Below are 22553 nucleotides of genomic sequence, written 5' to 3'. Positions count from 1 at the left end.
CTGGATGTGGGGAATTGTCCATCTTAGCTGCAGGGAAGGTTAAAAAAAATGAAAGGGGGACCATGTGGGAGGCCTGCTCTGGGCCTATGTGGGAGGTGACCAAGAATAGCATAAAGAGAACTTTACTTTTACTAATGCTGGAAAGAGCACCTTCCTTCCCAGATCTGAGCAGTTGGGGTTGTTCATCTGGAATAAATTTGTACACTTGTTCTTGGCAGCTATCCCGGGAATGCAGGGCAGAAGTACAACGAATTCTACACCAGCGTGCCTTGGATGTAAAACTGGATCCAGCTCTCCAGGACAAGTGCATGATAGATCTGGGGAAGTGGTGCAGTGAGAAAACAGAGACTGGACAGGTATCTCAAAAATTTAAACCAATAATCTCATGTTGAAATTGTTGTATAAGTTAGAAAGCAAAACACATTCACTTTAAATGTCCTGGTTCTGCTTTTTCTCCATGAACATTTCTGAATTTTACAAAATTTTAATGTTCAAAAGTTTCTGTATTGCGTTTTGTGCTTCGATTTAGCTTAATTAGTGAAGGGAAGGCACTAAACCCATGTGTGCATCAGGAGGAAGCAAAGCATTGTTTGTCCCAATTTATCCAACCTAGAGCAAGAGTGGTGGCTTGCTGATCCCAGGGATTATGTTGCATTGCAGTGTCTCAAAACACCACTTTTAAAGTCCATAGTAGAAGTGTGGTGTTGGTTGGGGTGGAACGAAAGACATCCCAAAGACATAGCAAGGTGCATTAGGGCGACTTTCAAGGTATTAATGAGATGAACCCATTTGTTCTGTGTTAAGATTCTTTGTGCCCCCTTTAGGAACTTGAATGTCTCCAGGACCATCTGGATGACTTGGCGGCTGAATGCAGAGACATTGTTGGAAACCTTACAGAGCTGGAGTCCGAAGTAAGTAAGCTTTGTCTGGAAGGGAAAGCTCCAGTATTGTAGTTGTTAGACTTGCACCATGTGAATGGCTTGCTGATCTGTGGGTTGCCCTGCCAAGTATCTTTAAAAGGATTCCATTTCCATGTATTTGAGTCATCTAAGAAAGAAGGTAAAGTATCAGATCTTAATTGGTTGCCCAGATAAAGTAACTCAAGCCTGATATCATTAGAAAGAAGGCATAGTCATGTAAATGAGTGTGTCTCCTTCCTTCCTTTGGCTGTGTGTGTAAAAGTTGTGCCTTTCTATGGCAGGTATCATTTCCTTAAAACTGTGTTTTGGTCAACTCTAGTTAACCTTTATTTGGGGCAGCAAACTTTAAGGCAGCCTTCCCCACCCTGGGCCCCTCCAGATGCTTTGGGCTTCACCTCTCATCAACCCCAGCCAGCACAGCTGAAAACGCTGCTTTAAGCGATATTTTTTGCAATCTGTTCCTGCTCCCAGTGACTTCTTACAGTAGCTGTTCTTGTCAACAGAAGGCTTCTTAGCTTGTCTCTAGGGATGCTCACATCCCAGGAGACTTTCCCACTCTGATGTACAAACATAACATGAGCAACAGTGTGAACTGTCAGAAAAACTGGGTGTCACCTTGGGTGGACTTAATGCCTTCTCTCTCCCTCTTATAGGATATTCAGATAGAAGCCTTGATGATGCGAGCATGTGAGCCAATTATCCAGACCTTCTGCCATGTAAGTAACTCTTACTCATACTTGTCCTAATTTGGATAAGGATTGAGTGTGGAGTTCCTGCCCATTAGTATCAGTTGAGGTGATGAAGACCCTAGTCATGTGCATTCTTGTAGTTCCCCCTTCATGTTAAGCATCCTGTACCTTGCTAGAATGTCTTGCATCCCTAATTCCCTGCTCAGAACTTAGCCTTAATTATAGTGCTGGTTTGGATACCCAAAAGTCATAGCAAGCAGGTGCAAGACTGTGCATGTGTGCTGTGATTCCATGGGTGCACAGAATGGGACAGTGGTAATTCAGTTTTCTGGCCTTTTTCTTCCATTTTCTAAAAAGCAAATATCTGGTTTCGCTTGAAACTCTTTAGCTGATGCCTGCTGAAATAACGGGTGGGTGAATAGGATTTCCAGTAGTCAAGCGCAGGCCTTTTCATTGTTAATTTATTGATGCTCATCATGGACAAAACCAGAATAAATTTATACAGAATAGGAGCGAGTATATCTCTGGCATACCAGCCCTAGTTAAATTGCAAAATGTGTTTATGGCATTTAATAGATCGTGTTGCATTTTTGGGTCCAGTGGGGGCATGTGCAGCCGTAAAGCAACTTGAGAGCTCCAGGGCTAACCGGCCCCGACTAGTCTTTTTAACAATCAGGTTTCAAATGTAAGCCAGCAAGGTGTAATTACCTTCTCCAGCTTTAAATCATGGGTCCCGCTGCTTCTTCAACTGAGGCACAGAGACTTCCAGGGAGTTAGTTCCCGGCAGGTTGTCATTAGTCTGTCTCGTCACCCCCCAATATCCCATTCAGGAAGTGGCAGACAACCAGATTGACTCAGGAGACCTCATGGAGTGCCTCATTCAGAACAAACACCAGAAGGAGATGAATGAAAAGTGTGCAATTGGAGTCACGCACTTCCAGCTGGTGAGTGTGGCTGGTCCTTCAGCATCCCCTAGTTTGACTGAGTCTGGGAGCCAGGCAGCCATTATCCCCTTTTGCCCTGGAAGGCCAAAGGCATTTTCCTGTCTGCTGGAATTTGAACTGTTATGGCATAGTCCCCTTTTCAGTGCTGCCTTGGCTTATTTGCCACAAATGAGCTTCTGGATATTGACTACTTTGTGCTTTTAACCACGTTCCTTCCAAATCTGCCGTTCTCATTTTACATGGCTTGCAGTTGGAGGAAGGCAGTGCATGTGGTTGGACCCCTGGTGATTTGGATGGGCATTGCATTCAACCTTAGCCTCACTAGAAGGGATAACTTGAACTGAAGCTCAAAGGTGGCAAGGCAAGAAGCAGGGCAGAGAGATGCCATTGACTGGGGCTGCAGTAGCAGATATTCTGTGAAAGGCTTCCTGACTGTGCCTGACCTTGAGAGGAGCCTGTTCACTTTTCTTTCTTTAGGTTCAGATGAAAGATTTCAGATTCTCCTACAAATTCAAAATGGCCTGCAAAGAGGATGTCCTGAAGCTGTGCCCCAACATCAAGAAAAAGTATGTGTGTGTGTCAGAAATTTGGCCTCATGGCTTTTAAATGCTAAAGAAACTTTTGTTCTTAATCAGAAAGTGGGTGATACCCAAGAGTTTTACACCAAGATAGCCTGGAGTTATAACACTTCTGTCCTCTTCAGGGTGGATGTGGTGATCTGTCTGAGCACCATTGTACGCAACGACACACTGAGAGATGCAAAGGAGCACCAGGTCTCTATGAAGTGCCGCAAGCAGCTACGTGTTGAGGAGCTGGAAATGGTAAAAGTTGCCCTCTTGTTACTCTGAGGCTTCGCAACGGCTTCTGTGGAGGGTTGCATCAGCTTGCACTACCCTGAAAATATTTGGCTGCCCCTCAGTGCTAGTTTCCTTCTCTCTAATTACCATTTCTTATATTCTAAATCGGGCTTATAGCAGGCTTCTTTGCAAATGTTGGCTTTCCCTGGCACCTTGCCACAAGAAGGCAGTTTTTGCTGAGCCCAAAGCCCAGCCCCAGCTGTTGGGATTTAAGGGTCTTGTTCAGCCAGCTCCCGGGGACCAATAGAACTGCAAGCTCCTTCGTGTGTGTGTGTGTGTGTGTGTGTGTGTGTGTGTGTGTGTGTGTGTGTTTTAAGGGATTTTTTCCTGGGCAGCCAAACTGAAGACTGCATTGCACAAGCATGTTATATTTTGATTCACAGCTGTGGCCTCAAATAGCTGAAAGGCTGCCTCTTCCCTGTCGACCTTCTAGGGCAGCTTTTCTCAACCCTGGGTCTTCAGATGTTCTTGGACTACAATTCTCACCATCCCTGACCACTGGTCATGCTGGCTAGGAGTGATGGGAGTTGTGGTCCAACAAAATCTAGGGACCCAAGGTTGAGAAAATCTGTTCTAGGCTGTTAAGACCTGTAGAGGGTAGTTCAGCCACCCTCAGAAGTTGAGGAGATGGCAGCCTGGGAGAGGGTTTTCTCTGTGATAGCCCCTAGATTGCGGAAGTCCCTCCCTACAGAGGGGTATCTCTAGCATCTTCATCGTATAGCTGAAGACACACCTCTTTCATCCTGGCCTTTGACCGTTAAAGTATTTGTTTTGTGGGGCTTCTTTTGATGAATTTAAAGTGTTCTGTTCCACTTGGAAAGGTTTTGCTTGCTTTATAATTGTAACAGCTTTATAAATTTATATTATTGTTGTGATCCACTGTGCAGCATGAGGGTGAAGAAGAATGAGTAAAGAGATCCTATTAAATAAATAAATAAATAAATAACCTCAAGAGTGCTGATGGTTGCCTGCAGAAAGCTTTCTAGTTAAAAGATAAACACTTTGTTCTCTCATGGGCTTTTTAATTTTTTTAATTGGATTTGTTTGCTTTGGATGTTCAAGCTTTCCACCTCCCTTTTGAGTCTGAATCCTTTTTCAATGTGATTCATCTTGCAGACTGAGGATATCCGCCTGGAACCAGACCTTCATGAGGCCTGCAAATCGGACATCAAGGACTACTGCCAGAACGTCCCCTATGGCAATGCTCAGGTGATCTGCCTTTTCAGCGCTCTCTCTCTCTCTCTCTCTCTCTCTCTCTCTGCCTAGCAAGAGAGGATTTGACCGGAATACATTCTGCATCAAAGCCCATTTCAGTCTGCTTTGATTTACAGACCTTTTGCTTGTACTCTGACTCACAGCAAAGTCCACTGGATGGACTGATCAACTTCCTAAGCACAACTGGCAAGTGTTTCTCCAGCACAACAGAGCATTTCTCCTTGGGTTCAGTTTTCCTCTAGTTCTTCCTTAGTCAGTGGCTACAAAATATCCCACCCTTCCAAAGGAGCCCGGTTGACATTGAAACTACCAGGTTGACAGAAAGAGCTTTTACTCACTGAGTTGAACTTTCAGCCGCTAAACCTTTTTTTTTTCTAGGCTAAGTGAACACAGTGACTTCCATCTTATGAGTTGGCTTTTGATGTAATTTCTTTTGGTACTTCTTTCTTTTTTTAAAATAATTTTTATTATTCTCTTTTGGTACTTCTAAGCCCTCCTCAATTTAGCATCCTCCTTAGAATACTTCACCCAAAATGTGTTGTGGGCAAGACCTCCTCAGTGCCATTATTGCTCCTGTTTTAGATGAGGTGCTGCTTAAAATAATGCAGGGTTTTTTGCTATTTTGTTCCACAGCCTTTGCTTTGTTATTTTAAAGCCATTGAGTCATTTACTTACTCCCAGATTAGCAATGCTGCCATCTAGTGTCCAGTTACCCTTGAGATGTTCTATTTATTTAACTGCAGATTATTGAGTGTCTTAAGGAAAACAAGAAGCAACTGAGCACTCGCTGCCATCAGAAAGTCTTCAAACTCCAGGAGACTGAGATGATGGATCCAGAACTGGATTATACTCTCATGCGTGTTTGCAAGCAAATGATCAAGGTAAGGAGAGGCTTAGAATTGGGCCACATCATGTTGCTTTCAGTGTAACATTTTCCCTCCATGCAAGAGTACATGTAGCTGACATTACCTTGAAATAGGAATCCACATGGATTTTTGTAGGAAGATTTTTGGACATTTAAACTGGGTTTCTGCCTGCTGCTGCTCATGAAGACTACTCAGTTTTGTTGATTCCCATATTTATTTGTCTGCAAAGGCAAAATCTTGCATTGGAAATTGGCCCATCTTGTACACACACCCAGAGGCCATTTCTGCATGGCATGGGATGATTTGTTAATATTACAATATTCTCTGGTGCAAACCAAATCTGGCCATTTTTAGTGTACAAGCTTGACTCTATACAAGCTTGACTCTTCATTCTGGAAAGATTCAAACAGTTCTAATCTTAAAACATCTCCTGCCCTCAAGTAAATATTTTTAAATATCTAGCTATGAATATCCAGTTGATATTCAACCATAGTCTAATCTTCTACCAGATATCCAAGCATATCTGGTGAAAGATCAGAGAAGTAAAACTGAAATGGCAAAGTGTCAAACCCTGGTTGAGGGGCAAGCTTTTTCTCTCTCCTCTGCTGTAACTTCTGTGGAACTTCAGGCTTTCTCAGAACTTTAGGCAGCGCATGCCCTAGAGCAGGGGTGTCAAACTCAAATTCATCGGGGGCCGCATCAGCAGTTTGGTCACCCTCAAAGGGCCGGATGTATCTGTAGGGCTATGTGTCCACTCTTTATTAACATAAATTATTGTCACTGCATTCAATTATTACTGTTTTTGTAATAATGTAAGTAATAACTAGCTCTGAAAGCAGAAACATAGTCAGAATAATGGCAAGTAGATATTCAAATGTACAATTATTGTACAATTTATTGAAAAATGATTTTTGGTAACTGCACTGGGTGGTGGAGGCTCGCTAGGGTTTCATGCAGGACCTTTGCAGAGCTTGCAAGCAGCCCTGCAAAGGTCCTGCATGAAATGTTGGGGATCCTTCTGCATGCAGGACAGATGTTCTGCCAGTGAGCCACCACCCTTCACCAAAGGGACTGGCTGAGGTTGACTCACTGAAGCTGCTCTCATGGTTCCAGGGTTTAAGGGCCAGAAGTATAAAGCAGCATCCTATGTTTCTGAGGAGAGGGAGAGGGAGAGGGAGAGGGAGAGGGAGAGGGAGAGGGAGAGGGAGGGAGGAAGGAAGGAAGGAAGGAAGGAAGGAAGGAAGGAAGGAAGGAAGGAAGGAAGGAAGGAAGGAAAGAGGGAGTGGGAGGGAGAGGGGAAGGAAGGAAGGAAGGAAAGAGGGGAGAGAAAGAAGAGTAGGAAATAAGGAAGGGAATAAAGAAGGAAAGAAAAAGAAAGAGGGAGAAAAGACGGAAAGGGAGAAAGAAGGAAGGAAGTAGAGAGGGAAAGAAAGAATAAGAATGAGGGAGAGGAAGAAAGTTGGTAAGGATGGAAGGAAGAAAGGAAGGAAGAAAGGAAGAAAGGAAGAAAGAAAAGAGGGAGCAGGAGGGAGAGAGGAAGGAAAGAGGTGAGAGAAAGAAGAGTAGGAAAGAAGGAATAAAGAAGGAAAGAGAAAGAGGGAGAGAAGACAGAGATAAAGAAGGAAGGAAGGAAGGAGAGGGAAAGAAAGAATAAGAACGAGAGAGAGGAAGAAAGAAAGGGAAGGGGGGTGGGTCGCCGCCTTGATTCAGCGCCAGAAAAGAGCGCGAAGGGACCCAGGGGCAAAAAGCATTTTCCCGGCCCCAGCTGTTTGTCGGCGCTTTGTTGGTGCGGCGCTTCAGCAGCAAGGTCCCACTGCTGGGTCCCGCTGGCTGGGGCGCTCGGCGGGCCACATGATGAGGTCTGGCGGGCCGGATTTGGCCCCCGGGCCTTTTGTTTGACACCCGTGCCCTAGAGGCCTGATACTAAGGGAGATACAGCAAAAAGGCTCTTGAAAGTGCAGCGGCTCTTTGATTTCTCTTCAAACTACTCAGACCAGCAAGAGGATCATGTGGAATTATAGCTGAGAGAAGCCCCACTTTCCCCATCTTCCTGTCCTGTTCTTGGTTCAGTGTGTTTCTAAACTTTCTTTGCAAAAGTACATTGATTCAGAGGTGCCGTTCCCACCCCTCTCCTGACATTAATGGGCACGGGTATTAACACGACACCTTTTAAGAATTCATTCCATGCCAAGCAACCTCTGAGTTGGCCTGGAAGTGCCGTGATGCCTGACTTGTGCCTCTTCAGCACTTTGCATTCAGGCAACAAGAGTCCTGGTTTAGGATGGGAAGTGCTGTTGCTCTCCCCTTGCTGACTTGTTGGCGCTTTCTCTCCCTTTGTCAGAGATTCTGCCCAGAAGCAGATGCAAAGAACATGCTGCAGTGTTTGAAACAGAACAAGAACAGTGAAATGATGGATCCCAAATGCAAACAAATGATTACCAAGCGCCAGATTACACAGAACACAGGTAATGGTGGGGTTTTTCTTGGAATTGGGTCGGGGGTCTGCACTTAAGGGCTGTAATCTTTATTACCTGAAATGTCTGACTATTGGACTACTGCAAATGTCCAGGTGTCAAATGTCTGACATCTGGACTACTGCAATATGCTCTACATGGAGCTGCCTTTAAAATGTGCTCAGAAATTTCAGCTGGCCCAAAGAGCTGCAGCCAGACTGTTGACCAGGGCTAGATATAGGGAGTGAATGATTTCCTTTTAAAAACATTTCCAATGGCTACTGGTCTGTTTCCAGGATCAATTCAAAGTGCTTGTTATGACCTTATAAAACCCTTAGATCCAGGCTATTTGAAAGACCATATTCCCTCATACGAACCTACCTGGGCCCTGAGATCTTTGGGGGAGGCCCTTCACTCAGTCACACCACCCTCAGAGCATGTTTGCCGGGCACGCAAGATAGGACCTTCTTGGTAACTGTTCCCAGACATTGGAACTCTCTTCCTAGAGACAATAGACCAGTGTTTCTCAACCAGTGTGCCTCCCGATGTTTTGGGACTACAACTCCCATCATTCCTGACCACTGGTCTTGCTAGCTAGGGATGATGGGAGTTGTAGTCCCAAAACATCTGGAGGCACACTGGTTGAGAAACACTGCAATAGACTGCCTCCTTCCTGGTTGCCCTTCTGCTGGCAGGTGAATACTTTTGTATTCCAACAGGCTTTTAGGAACTGACTTTTTTAAAGATAAGGGATGGTGCTATGATATTTTATAGTTGTTATTTATACAGGTAACTCGCATCTTATACTTATTTTACTTACATGATTGTAGCTTTGTGGGCGGGTGGTGAATAAATAAATGGAGAGCAGAGGAAACCTACTCTCCATTTATTTATTTCCTCCCCGCACCTGTGCATAGCTGTGATCACAGGCTTATCCTGCTTTGGGAAGGCTGTGGGCGGGCTCTGGCAGCATCCCAAGTTCAGCCTGCCAGACTAGACCTTCTTGTTTGCTTCTTTGTGTGGCATAAATGTTATGTCTATGCAGGTCTGCTGTAGGTATAATCCCCTCCAAGGAAACTTTTCTTAAGTGTTAAAATAATTTCTCCTCTCCTTGCACAACCGTGCCTTCACCATTCAGCATTTCCTATTTGAAAACTGGTGGGATTTTTTTTAATTTGTCTTATAAAAACATCTGATTTCAAGTTATTACCTATACTTGAAATGTAAGAGGAGATTCCCTAGCCCAATAGTAAAGTTCATACTGTGCATACAAAAAATGTCAGGTTCAGCTCATCTCCAGTTAAAAGGATCTCTGAAAGAACTTGATATAACCCTGGATTTTTTAAAAATGCTGCCTAATGCAGAGATTTAGCTACGCTATAACTATGTATGTTTTTTTCAGGTGTGATTGTATGTTCCTCAGCTTTTGCTGAATAAAGGAAAAAGTTTTAAGAACACCCCTTTCCCCCCTCCCCTGGGTTATTTTCCCATGGCATCGGGTTAACCACATCAGTCACCCACCCTTTGATAATTTCTACAGTCATTATGAGAACAGTGTGGAAGCAGCACCTGTACTGCTCTATTTATATGCAATACTGGGCAGAACAAAACAAAGTTGGAAAGCAGCATGGTTTGGATAGTTGCCTTTAAATTTTGATATCCCTAACCCTGTGTGCATCATAATTTGATAACCACCGCAGAAGGCTTTCAAATCACCTCATCCATGGCACTTGGCAATGATTTAGCATTGGCATGCCTTCCCTATCACAAGCAGGAGCTACAAACCACAATCCATATCTAAATGTTACGTATGAATCAGAGATGGTAGTTTGTTGTGACCCTAACAAACCACAGTGTAAAGCCAAAGCTTGTTCTTGGCTTCCTTGTTCTTTTGCATCCTTTGAGCAGAACAAACAACATTGCTGATGTGGATATGATGTTAAGCCAGGGTTTGTTGCTTGCACTAGGGGAGGAGGGAAGCAGGAGCAATCTCCATATTAATGGTCAACCATGACCATGAGAGCTGGGAACTGGGTGAGCTGAATTCCACAGCTTGTTCTTTTTTTCTATGCTCCCACAGGATTGTGGGCATCTGCCGAGCCTTCTGTGCATGTAGCTGGTTTCCCGAGAGCCAAGGCCTTGCAACTTGGCTACATTACGGGCAGCTCAGACAGAAAAAACTCCAGTGCTAGGCTGCTAAGTAAAAGTGACTCAGTTCTGCAGCTGGCGCCTCATTCCAGCAGCTGGTCTTCATCACTATTTTTCTTTCTTGGTAGATTACCGCCTGAATCCAGTGCTCAGGAAGGCCTGCAAAGCTGACATCCCCAAATTCTGCCAGAGCATTCTGACCAAGGCCAAGGATGATTCCGAGCTTGAAGGGCAGGTCATCTCCTGCTTGAAGCTGAAATATGCAGACCAGGTGACTAAGGGGCATGTGTTTCACAATGACCTAGTGCCAGAAGGTCCCTAAAGGGACTTGTTCTGCTATATGGTGTGTGCCAGTCAACAAGCATGTTTAAAATACAGGCAGGTCTCAGAAGCTTAGGCCCAGTTATATGGGTTCTCTGGGAATTTGTTCCAGTGATCTGATTTAGTCAACCTAATCATAAAAGTTATGTTAATTTAACTTAAAATTTTAAAAGTGCGCTGTGTAAATTTTACATGCCAAATAAGTATCTAAAGATTTTTTTCCCCAGCAACCCAAGTATTTGAAATGAATGTTGATTAGGGGAGAGAAATGAATAAAACCCACTTAATAAAACATTTTAAGATGGGACAATTTAAAACATACAGTTCCATACATGGTTTAATTTTTGTAAGTAATAGAGTGTTTAACAGTAATTTTATCAAGTCCTAAAATCTAACCACTTATATTTGGAAAAAGTTGTAACTACATTGAAATTGCACAATTCATTACGTTATTAGCTAATTTTATGTAACAATGCATTTTTGGAAATCCATCTGGTGTCACTGATCAGCCTAAGTGGTGTTAAAAGGAGTGATGTGTAAAGCAGCCACTGAGAGTTGAGAAGGCTTCCTCTTAGACCTGCAGACAGAAAGCAGAGGTGATCATTGAGCTGCTGGTAGCCTTCCTCTGCTTATCTTATCTCTCTTTATCAGCTAAATAGCCCTGCTCTTTCCCCTCATGAATATATTGAGGGATATTAGGGGAGAGAATATGAACATAGGTAAACAATGGAGGAGGACTTCTCTCTGCCTTATCTCCCTGGAAGCATTCAGAATTCCCAGCTGTCAGAGGCTCACTTGCATGGGGCTTCTTCTGGTGTGGTGAATGTAATTACCCTCTATGATCAGATTGCTTTGGTTGCTGTATTCTTGCATCTTGATTTGAATTGCGGGCTTTGTCTTAAGTGCAGCCTCATCTGATGTTTTCCCAAATGAAGAATTCTCCCTATAGAAAAAAAAATCCATATATTAAACTGTCTTTTGCTGTCAAAGATTGACTTTAAGAGACTTTTAGTGCTAAAAAATGCACCAAAAATACATGATCGCTCAAGTTAGTTAAGATTAGTGGTTAATGGTTAGTAGTTAAGATTTGTGCTGAATGTTGCTTTAATGATTCTGTATAAGCACATGTCTGAGGCAAGGGTTACCCCATTGCTGACTTGTTTTCACAGTGCTGGTGAACCCATATCTCAGCCCATCTCTAGCTCCTTCCCCTATGGAGAACCACTTCATATTTTAACTGCAGTAGAAACACGTTCATCATTAATGGGCCTAGGCTGCAGCAGAAATAAATGAAGGGAAGCTATGTGTCTCTAAACACTTAGATGTGCACAAGTGAGTTGTAATTAATTGGTTGTGGTTTCTGATACGTGTAGATTCCTGCTTGGGAACAGGCACCTCTTTTCCTTACACATTTACTTGGCAAATAGTGGTAAAGAAGGGTATCCAGGTTGGAATAGTTCCAGAGTGTTATGGTTTATCTGAGAAGCAGATAAGTTGGACAACTCTGGCTAGGAGGCTGGACAGTTTCTCTTAACAAGGGCTGGTGCAATACATAATGCTGCAGTAGGCAGAATATAAAATCTCTCTCCTCCCCGACCCCCAGCCCCCAGTCATAATACCCAAGGCCAACACTTATTTTGACACCAGGCAGAAAATCCTACAAGTGCTTCTTCCTCTCTCCCAAGCAGGAAATATACAATAATAAATTAAATCACTAGCAATTTTCTGCCCTTTCATTACTCTGAAAATCATTTGTCTAATGCCAGGGGATGCCTTTCTCTAACACTGGTAAAGTCTGGATTCAAGCAGGATTGATGTTCCAGTATGTGCACAGTCTATGCAACAGCACAGGTGAAGGTGTGGGAACCAGTAACTATACTTCATTCAGCTGGGTAGCAGGTCAGGCTCTGAGGAACATGTGAATGTTGGTTCTTCTCCAGTGGCATGACTGTTCTTGTTCTCACCCCTAAACAGCGTCTCTCTCCCGACTGTGAAGATCAGATTCGAGTGATTATCGAGGAATCCGCTCTTGATTACCGGTTAGATCCTCAGTTGCAGATGCACTGCTCAGAAGAGGTGGGAGCTTTCAAATTCAATCCTCCTTCACACTACTGTATATATATTGGCAAGTTCTCGTGAGCTCCTGGTAGTACAGTTTGAACTATGGTGTTCTTGACTGAATCCCCCAGTAGTTTAAAATCACCTTGGGGTTGTCACCTTTTGTGGCATTTGCAATTTGCAGAGAGTAAATTTGCTCCAAGAGCTGCTTGTGGAGCAAAGTATTATGGGAATCCAGCTTGGGATCTTACACAAAAATGGTTTGTATTTCATGTGGAATCATCCTGTCCAGAGTTAAGTTCATAGATAAAGTTCCTCCCCTTGGTCCTTTTCATGCTATGAGGAATAGTGTGTTGGAGATTCCTTCTTTCTTCGTAACTGATATTTAAGTACCTCTTTGAGAACAAGTCTCCCTTGAATTTGGAAAGGAACAGAAAGCTTAAAAGCAGGAGTAGATGGCCCCTAATAGTATTGCCTTGCTGAGCAAAGACTATACTGTATGATAGAAGCATAGAATCCTGCTCTTGCAGGGTGGAAAGTAGGTGCTGCTTGTCACCTCTGCTCATTTCCAGAAATTGTTCCAGGCTCTGCCAGCTGGAATTTAGCTTAAGTCAGGGAATAGCTTCCAGCCTTGGCCTTAGGCAACATCCAAAATAGAGGACCTCTGGGCTTTCCTCAGTAATAAAGGGATAACATATACTGAATTGGAAAGTAAGGTTGTATTTGTTTCCCTTGCTAGATACCATGTTTTGGACCTTTTTGTCACATAAATTTGTTCTATTTCCCTCCTAAAGGAGACGTAATTTGTTGGCCTGTGGTATTATAAGCTAATGTATTTGATGTTTTGAAAGATTTCTAGCTTGTGTGCCGAGGAAGCAGCAGCCCAGGAGCAGACAGGACAAGTGGAAGAATGCCTGAAAGTGAATCTGCTAAAGATCAAAGCAGACATGTGCAAAAAGGTAAAGGACTAGGTGTGCCTCTGTGTAATGGCAAGGGGGAGAATGCTAGATTATGTACAGCTCAATCTGTTGGCATTCTCCTCACTTCGGAACTTATTCGGCGCTACAGCTTTGTTCTCTAGCTTGGATGTTCCAAGGATTCCTAGGGGTGGTTGTGATTTGCTTTCTCCTGTCACTGCTCCTCAGTCCACTTCAGTTAGCCAAGGGAAGGCATCCATTCCTTCCCCTTTGCATTTTTATATTGCCACACTTCACATCCCTTTCAAATTCTGACCTGGCAACAGTCTATAAATGCCTTCATAACTTTGAGTAGACTACTATAAATGTGCTCCATTTGAAAACAACTTCCACACTGCAAAATCTTATTTTATTTGAGAACTGCTCAGGGCTACAAAGCAGGGTTTAAGTATTCCAAGTATAATGAAGCAGCAGGAGGATGAGCAAGTTAAGATGAGATATGCAAATAATTATATTGAGGGTGCATTGCAATTTTCTGCCTTTCTAGGAGGTGCTCAACATGTTGAAGGAGAGTAAAGCTGATATCTTTGTGGACCCCGTCCTTCATACGGCCTGTGCCCTTGACATCAAGCACCACTGTGCTGCCATCCCACCAGGAAGAGGGCGACGTAAGTCTTGCAGCTTGCTAAGAAGCCCAGGAAGCATCCCAGCCACCAGTGGTGCTACTTCCACAGAGTCAATGGTTTTTAGTCTTCTGCTCCTACTGTTGGTATTGGACAAGTCTAGGCACAATTACACTCTAAACAACTTGCTTAGGATAGATTTGTACACTTCCTAGAGATGTGAAGGACTAGTGGATAGGATTCCCCCCCAGTGGTAAAAATCAATATACTTGGGGGGGGGGAAACAGAGGAACTTTCATCATCATTGTTTAGATTAATGAGTAAAATCCTTTCTAAGCAATACGTATTTTCTAAAAAATATATATAAAATATGTTAAACACTGGGGTCACCAGTGTGGTGCCCACATGTACCCCTGATTTTGCCTGGTCCCCATCAAATCTCTGAGCCCCCCAGTGCCCCCCCCAATGAAGTGGTGTGATGGTCGTTACCTGTCTTGTCACCTTGAGAAACACATAATAGCAAAAGAGGGAGGGAAGATCAAGATCGTGATGATCTGAGAAAGGCCATGCCTTCAATCATTTGTAACACTCTTTCCTCTGTTCTGCAGAGATGTCCTGTCTGATGGAGGCCCTGGAGGACAAGCGTGTGAGGTTGCAGCCTGAGTGTAAGAAGCGCCTTAATGATCGGATTGAAATGTGGAGCTATGCTGCCAAGGTGAGCAAAGCTGCCCACTTTATTCCTCCAGGAAGACCTCTTCTGGGTGCCTAGGGATTGTTGGGGATATGAGGGAATTGGAACAGATGGAAAGTACCAGCACGATGCATGTGTTGGTGCTGAAGGCCGTGAACACATGATGGAATGCTGCTACTGTAATGGCAATCCTTGATACAATATGCTAGATTGGTCTTGGAAGCGAGTCTGAGTTACCGGCATGGACAGCCTTAATATGCATGTCAAGCATGGCTCCTCACCACTTCTGTGCAATTTTAAATTCCATCTGTAGAAAGCCAACCTTGCCAGGGCAAGTGCAGAACAAAATGTAACAGTTGCTGTTACAGAGCAGGGACCCATCTCTTGATATCTGAGCTCCTGGCCTCTGAAATGAGCCTGAAATGGGAAATGAGAGAGAGAGAGAGAGAGAGAGAGAGAGAGAGAGAGAGAGAGAGAGAGAGAGAGAGAGAGAGAGAGAGAGAGAGAGAGAGCGCAAATTGGAAGGCCCAGCACAGGGCAGCTGTGGGAGGGCGATCCCACTCTGCTGTTGGATAGACATGTAGCACCCTACTGGGGGATCCCCACTCCTCCTCTCCAGACACCTTGCTGCACATACCCTGGCTTGTGTTTGCATACACTGCTGAGGAGAGATTGGTTACAGAAAGAACATCCTGAATCTCAAGGGAAAAGCAAGCAGTTGAAAGGATATAAGGAGCGTAGGACTCCTCTTGCTATTTCACAGCTGTTGATCCTTTTGTGTTCAATATCTTGTGAGGGAGGGATAGGACCAGATGCTTAAAAAAAAACACTTGTTAATGGAATTTATAAAGCTACCCCATTACACAAAATCCTTGATTGATGCCCAAAACAAGCACAATTAAAGTACAATATAAAGTGATAAACTAACTCAAAACACTGTTTTTAAAGCCAATAAGACTGGTCCTTAAAGCAAGTTATTTCAAAGGTCTAGGTCAGGCATCCCCAAACTGCAGCCCTCCAGATGTTTTGGCCTACAACTCAAATGATCCCTAGCTAACAGGACCAGTGGTCAGGGATGATGGGGAATTGTAGTCCAAAACATCTGGAGGGCCGAAGTTTGGGGATGCCTGGTCTAGGTGAATAGAAAGGTCTTCACCTGGCTCTGAAAAGATCACAAAGCTGGTGCCAGGTAATCTTCTTTGGGACTTGTCTTTCCTCACCCAGGTGCCACTACTGAGAATGCCATCTCCCTGCCCTACTTTGTTCGTTTGTTTATTTTTATTTGAAAGAATTTACAAGCTGCTTAATATATAGTTTAAATTTCTTAAGCCTGTGAAGAAGAAAAGAAGGTTCAGGTAAGCACCTATGAGAGAAGGAGCTGGCAGAACACCAGCATAACATGGACAAACAGCCTAGCCCAGTTTATGGTCCTGCAACCCTATTCTGGTCTATACAGGGTTGTAACAAACTGGGTGGTTTTAGAGAAGATTTGTTTGAAGCACTGACCCCTAAATTTCATCTGTACATTGTAGATATCTGTTACGATTGGTTTGGGAGCTGACTCTTCTTCCTCCTTGCCTGTCAGGTTGCCCCAGCGGAAGGCTTTTCTGATCTTGCCATGCAAGTGATGACCTCTCCATCCAAGAACTACATCCTCTCAGTGATCAGTGTGGGCATCTGCATCCTGTTCCTGATTGGCCTGATGTGTGGGCGTATCACGAAGCGAGTGACACGAGAGCTGAAGGACAGGTAGAGCCTGCCTTGGTAGTCAAAGGGAAGAAGGAAGGAAAGAAGGCCTGCCCGCCTGCCCAGTTTGTACAGCCCTCCTCTGTATAGTCTCCCCTCCCACCTCTCCGGAGAGTACAAACAGATTAGAACAGCAGCCCGTGCCAGCTGAGTGTCCCATCTCGTCCATGGCTTCTCCATCCTCGGAACGAGTTGGCACGTGCAGCCTTGGCGGTCCAGCCAGCAGCTTCGTTACCCTATCGTTAGCGACTGTTGTTTGCCTGCCTGTAGACAAGTTTTTTCTCTTTCTCTTTCTCTCTTTCTCATGCTGTCGGAACTGCCTTCACTCCCCAGACAGACTGACAACCTGCAGCTCAAGAGGTTTTTAAAGCAAATTTTTAAAGATCTGTTCCAGGCATAGTGTTGGACAGTAGGTCTTGGTGTGGAAGTGTTTGTGCTCCTTGGCTTAGGCAGGAGGACCGAGGGGAAAGGACATCACCCACCATTCACAGCTGGCCTTGCTTTGGACATCTGGCTCACCCTGGAACAAGCATCTCCAGCACATAATCAGTCAGCAAGAGTTGCCTCCAGAGGCCCGTCATCATCTCTACTGTTTTTGTGCTTTTGTTACTGTATTCTGTTGTACTTCTTTTTCTTTTTTCTTTTTGTGGCTTGTTTCTCCGTTTTTGCCAAAAGGCAATGCCTTCCATACTTCTCCGCCCCTACTCCAATCTTTGGGGTTAATAAAATATTGACCAGATTAAAGAAACTTCAGTGGTCTTACAGGCACCCCCTGCAAAACCATACTGTATCTCAAGGGAAGCCTTAGGACAAGCTACAGTGGAGCTGTGGTCTTGGGTAGTAAGGCGGTGGTTTTGGGAAAAAACGAGGATTTGGGTCCTCCCCAAAGGGGTTGGGCTCATAGGGTTCTTATTTACAAGTTACTGAAGTTTCCTCTCTGAACTGTCAGGGAGGGTGTAGGGCTTTTCTGCTGTCAAGAATCCGTCTAAAGAGATCATCAGCCATTTGGGAAGTAGGGAAGCGGCAGGGCTCCCTACACTAAGCAAGGATGGCGGAGGGGAGCGGAGGGGGAGGATAGCTTTCTGAGAGTTGGGTGGGAGAGGTATCTTTGCTGAAGTGATGCTTTTAGTAACACTACCACCATCACCCTGTTTGCAATGAGCAGGAATGTGCTCCTTGTTGGTTGGTTGGAGGGCACAGGGAGGAACTTGAAGAAGAGGAAATACGCACATGCAGGCTCCTTCTTGTGTATAGTAGGATATCTATCAGGCTGTTAGACATGGTTGCCTGTATGCTCTTGAGGGCTAAATCATGAGTCTGCCCGACACAAGGCTTGAGTGCAACATCGTCTTCCCCTCCCCGCCCCTTTTCCTGCTTTGCTTCAACTGCTCATTCAAATGTCAAATTCTCAGCGTTCTACATTAACGTCACAAACGCGAGGGGCTTTTGGCAATGGGACCAGCTGATCTTAATGATGATGTGGACAGACTCAGCCATACCACTACTGTGAATATTTTCTGCTGCTCTTGAAGTGTTGGTAAAAGGCACAAAAGTTTTTAGCTTTAGGAAACCTTTATTTTTCATCCTACTGGAAAGCAAGTCGTGCAAAGTGTGGCTTTGTATTCCTGAGGATGGCAAACTGGAAAACCTTGTGCAAGAATCTCACCCCACCCCACCCCTGAGGCCCACTGACTTTTTTCAGGCCTTCAGAATTAAGGAGAGATGATTAGGGAAATCAGAGATCAGTGGGCGAGCCTGTGTGTACTGAAGGTTTTTTTGGACTGTGGCCACTAGATTGGATTTCCTTCCCCTGCTGAATTACTGAATCTATGAATGGTGACATTGGAAAGGGGTGTGTGCCATAGTTCCCCAACTAGTGCATGCTCAGTGCATTCCAAAGCCTCTATTCCCTCCCCCCTCCCTTTCACCCACCCCTGGATGCCCTTCAGTATTGTGTTTTAACCCTGAAGCAAGGCATAGACTTCTTTATCCTAAAGAATCTGCCTTGACTCTGAAATGGGGTGGTGATGGTGGAGGATGCTCCCAGGGCAACTCAAGTCACTTGCAAGAGAGGCAGCCGGCAGATTAATTGCAGTGTGCTTAGAGCTGCCATTCATACTGTAGGGGGCAAGGAATAGCCATGGTCATATCATCTTCCAAATTCTACACAACGTTGGGAAGAAACTGGTACTTGCATATGGTGACCCTGCACCAAATGCTGTGAAAGGAGAGGAGGCCCTCACCATCCTGGCTAGCACATGCATTCAGATAAGGCGCACAACGTATTATTCTTACATTGCTTCCCTTCAGCCAACTACAATTGCCTTCCCTTGATCCTAGTGGGAGTGCCCCATTGGTTAATGAAAGAAAAATGCTCTCCTGAGTAAATTCCCATAATCGGCAGCAGTGGTTTTTGCAGGCATATAGTGATGCTGCCGAAGAGGAGCTTGTGTGAGATGTACGTAAGGGGACTAGTTGCCTGGGAAGAGACAGAATGCCGAAGCCATTACAGCCAGTCAGTCACTCCATTCTCGGTGACCTTGAGTGAGCCATTGTTTTAAAAAGAGACGAGAAGCAGCCTCTTGAGTTCCAAGCACTGCAGGTCTCTGTCTCAGCATTACTTAAGCCTCCATGCAGTCTCCTCAGACCCTGTCAGTTTCAGTCTGACAGCTAAGTATTCCTGCTTGACGCTTATTTGAGGAACGGCTGTTTACAAAAACGATCCTTCATCTAAAGTGGCATTGTATTGCAAGTGTTGTGCTTGCCACTCCCTCCTCAGAATACGTGCCACTGCTTTGAGGAAGATGGAAGGGGCTGTGCTGCAGTTTGAATGTTTGAAAAGTACTTAGGAATTGGGGGCTTGTTTTTCTGCTGCTTCCCTGTAAGGTTCCCTGTTTGAACTTGTAGTACTTGCTGTCTTCACCACTGTGGCCTCGACTGTCTTGCAACATGAGCTCCACTGTGCTGCTGCTGCTGCTGTTTCTTCTTCCTTGTGTCTCATCTAAAGCTGTGCTGATGCTGCTCTTGGCTCTCATCTCAAGGAAGGTCCCCTGGTTTGATCCATTGGAGATGGAAGTAGGCAGGACTGCTCTGTGCATAACAGGAATAGAGTTCCTGCAGAAAAGCCCTGGTGGAGCCTAAGGAGCAGGGTTTTCTTGGCTCTTCGTGGTGGCTCTTAGATGTAGACTGGGCTATTCTCTTGTCCCAAAGTAAGCTAAGGAACTTGTTGAATTGGAAAACTGAAGGATCACACATCCTGTTCCGCTTCATAGTTTGTACAACTGGATTGATAGGTTACACACTCTTCCTACATACACACTGCGGGTGCATCCAGAGCATTAATACTAACAAACTGAAAGAGTGCTGGGTGGAGGGAATTGTCTTTAGGAAGTGGTGCCATCCAGCACGTGGTACCAGCACTGTCCTGGCCCCCCGGCTTGTCCTGAGTCCTGTTCTCATATTGCTAGTCCTTCTGGACAGCTGTGACCAGCATGATAATTGGTACCATTTCTGTGTAGATTCTGAGCATCAGGTGCACTGCTTCTCCATCCGACACTTGCAGACTCCTCCATCCAGAGGCTCCCTACTTGGCACAAAGAGAATCAAATGGCTTATCTCAAGGTTCTTGGAAATGCATCAGAGGCAGGCTGCAATTTCCCTTCAGGTATGCTTTGGAACTCAATATAAGTGGTGTTTGATTGAAGAATAGGCGCGTTTTGTGTTTGAGAGAAGCAAAACGCAGGCGCACAGAACAACTCAGGGTGGCATAAAAGGGTTCGTACTCAGTGTCCCTCCTGCAGCTTGCAAAACCACCCATTGGAGAGACAGTAAATTGGTAGATGATACAGCTAATGTTGGCTGGCCCGTAGTCCTTTTAAAAATGTAACATTAACAAATGTGGGTTTTTTTGTAAATTGTTTTTCCTTTCTATGTACAAAATCTTGGCCGTTCTTTCTTTTTACATGTTCATGCTGTGTAATTTTGAATTGTTAACGGAGATTCTGAACATAATGTGCATTTTTTCTGTACAGATGAAATGGGAGAATTTAATAAAAAAGAGTCTGCAGGTTTTTACTTGTTTTGCTTGTGTCTCCATCAACTGTGAATAAAAAGGGAATCTCCCTCCCCAAGTCATGCCAGACAAACTGTATCTCCTTTTCTTTTTAATCCAGAAAAACTTTTGACAAAAACTCCTGTGATAGCTTTGTTGACAAGATGGTAAAATGTGGGCTGGATTATAATTATTGTTGAATGGATCCACAGCTGGTTGAGCAACCATATCCAGCGGGTGTTCATTGATGGCTCTGTCTACCAAGAAAGAGGTCTCAAGTGTCAGGGCTGTGTTCCTGGGCTATTAAGTACATTTATAAATTACTTTGATTCAGGGGGTGTTTATCAAGATTTGCAGATGGCATGAGACTGAGACTAATTATAGCTCTCACTTTAAAAGATAGAATCAAAATTCAAAATGATCTTGAGAGGCTGGAACACTAGGCTACAAACAACTGAAATTCAACTGAGATAAACATCAAATCCTGCATTTTGTTACCAAAAAAGAGCCAAATTTAGGTTGGGGTGGGGACCTAGCTTGGCAGTTGGGCATGTGAGAATTTAGGTTTCTTAGTCAATCACAAGCTAAACATGGACCTACAGTGCAATTTTGCTGATATACGTACATGTATAAGCAAACACAATCTTCAGCTTAAATTAACACAAGCATGGTGTCTACAACATGGGGAGTAAAAGTACTGCTCTGGTTGCTGGTCAAGCCACATCTGGAGTACTGTTTCAGTTCTGGGTGTCACATTTAAACTACATTTACCAGACCCCTCAACATCTTGAAAACCACCAAGGAGCTCAAGGCAGCAGACATGGTTGCTCCTTCCTCTATTTTATCTTCGTAATATCTATGTGAGGTAGGTGAGGCTGGTATACAGTGGCTAACCCAGGGTGGGGATCTGGCCCTACCCACCACTGACATGTGGCCCTCAAAAGGTTGCCCAGAAGAGGGTGTAGTTCAGGCTGAAAAGGTTCCCCACTCCTGTAGGTGCAAACAAATCTTGCTTTGGAGCAAAGTTCATGATGCCTGTCAGCCACCACACTTCTTGCTCTGCCTTATGTCAGTTTTCATGAACCATCCCTAATCCAGATCGGAATTCCTGGTTGCCCAAAGTGATGGTTTCTCTAAGAATGATGCCACAAGCTACTGTGTCTCACTGATGCAGTGTGGGGTATTTGTTGAAATATTGCACAATGAGAAGAGGCATTTGGATTGGATCTGCATTAACACTAGGCTCAAGTGTGGGGGAAGGGGGAGGGGACACTGGAACAGTGGTAACCCAATAAAAGCAGAGTGCTTCAAAATGGGGGTGCCTCCCTGTGGCAAAGAGCTAGCCCAGGATGGAGAAGATACGGTATTTTTTTTTCTCTGGGCTAACATTTGTTTTCTGTGCAGTTGGGAGAATATAGAGCTTAGCTGTTCAATGGTGAGTTCCTAAACTGGAGGAAAACTATCTTGTTCTGAAGTTGGGGCTTTATGAGAATACATTCCCTCCAACTTAATCATGCAAAGCTACCCAATTTGGCTTTTTGGTTGTTGGTTTTTAACCCAGTGCACCACTAAAAATTAATCTTCAACTTCCTTTATATGAAAACTGCTGAGCTTCTCTTTGTCTTGCACCTAAGGAGCCTGCTTGTTTCACCTAAAAAGATACAAACGGCGTACAGATGGATGTATTTTTTAAAATGGGGGCGGGGTAGGGGTCAACCATTGCATGCTTCTTTGTCCCAGCAGTAAGGTAAAGGTAAAGGGACCCTTGACTATTAGGTCCAGTTGTGACCGACTCTGGGGTTGAGGCGCTCATCTTGCTCTGTTGTCCGAGGGAGCCGGCGTACAGCTTCCAGGTCATGTGGCTAGCATGACAGCCACTTCTGGCGAACCAGAGCAGCACATGGAAACGCCGTTTACCTTCCCGCTTGGAGCGGTACCTATTTATCTACTTGGACTTTGACGTGCTTTTGAACTGCTAGGTTGGCAGAAGCAGGGACCGAGCAACGGGAGCTCACCCCGTCGCGGGGTTTCGAAGCTCCGACCTTCTGATCAGC

General features: G+C 44.5%; 1 protein-coding gene across 4 annotated transcripts in view; it reads left to right on the top strand.

Annotated features, from left to right (window-relative positions):
• Positions 1-20518, top strand: part of GLG1 (golgi glycoprotein 1) — a 63606-nt gene extending 43088 nt beyond the window's left edge. For 2 of the 4 annotated variants that reach the window (XM_035117233.3, XM_088672128.1), the window contains exons 12-27: positions 219-356; positions 825-911; positions 1574-1636; positions 2440-2553; positions 3031-3119; positions 3257-3374; positions 4527-4619; positions 5369-5506; positions 7833-7956; positions 10221-10363; positions 12388-12489; positions 13323-13430; positions 13936-14056; positions 14620-14726; positions 16288-16451; positions 16782-20518. In XM_035117233.3, coding sequence (XP_034973124.2) covers positions 219-356; positions 825-911; positions 1574-1636; positions 2440-2553; positions 3031-3119; positions 3257-3374; positions 4527-4619; positions 5369-5506; positions 7833-7956; positions 10221-10363; positions 12388-12489; positions 13323-13430; positions 13936-14056; positions 14620-14726; positions 16288-16451; positions 16782-16848 — 1776 coding nt within the window. In that variant the 3' untranslated portion in view covers positions 16849-20518. Of the gene's footprint in view, positions 1-218; positions 357-824; positions 912-1573; positions 1637-2439; positions 2554-3030; positions 3120-3256; positions 3375-4526; positions 4620-5368; positions 5507-7832; positions 7957-10220; positions 10364-12387; positions 12490-13322; positions 13431-13935; positions 14057-14619; positions 14727-16287; positions 16593-16781 lie in introns of those variants that run through there. The other 2 variants (XM_035117234.3, XM_088672127.1) reach the window with 2 other exon arrangements.
• Positions 20519-22553: the final 2035 nt, after the last annotated feature.

The sequence above is a fragment of the Zootoca vivipara genome, chromosome 6 (assembly GCF_965207765.1).
Source record: "Zootoca vivipara chromosome 6, rZooViv2.hap1.1, whole genome shotgun sequence".
NCBI classification, from domain to species: Eukaryota; Metazoa; Chordata; class Lepidosauria; order Squamata; family Lacertidae; genus Zootoca; species Zootoca vivipara.
This window is presented reverse-complemented; position numbering and strand designations above follow the sequence as displayed.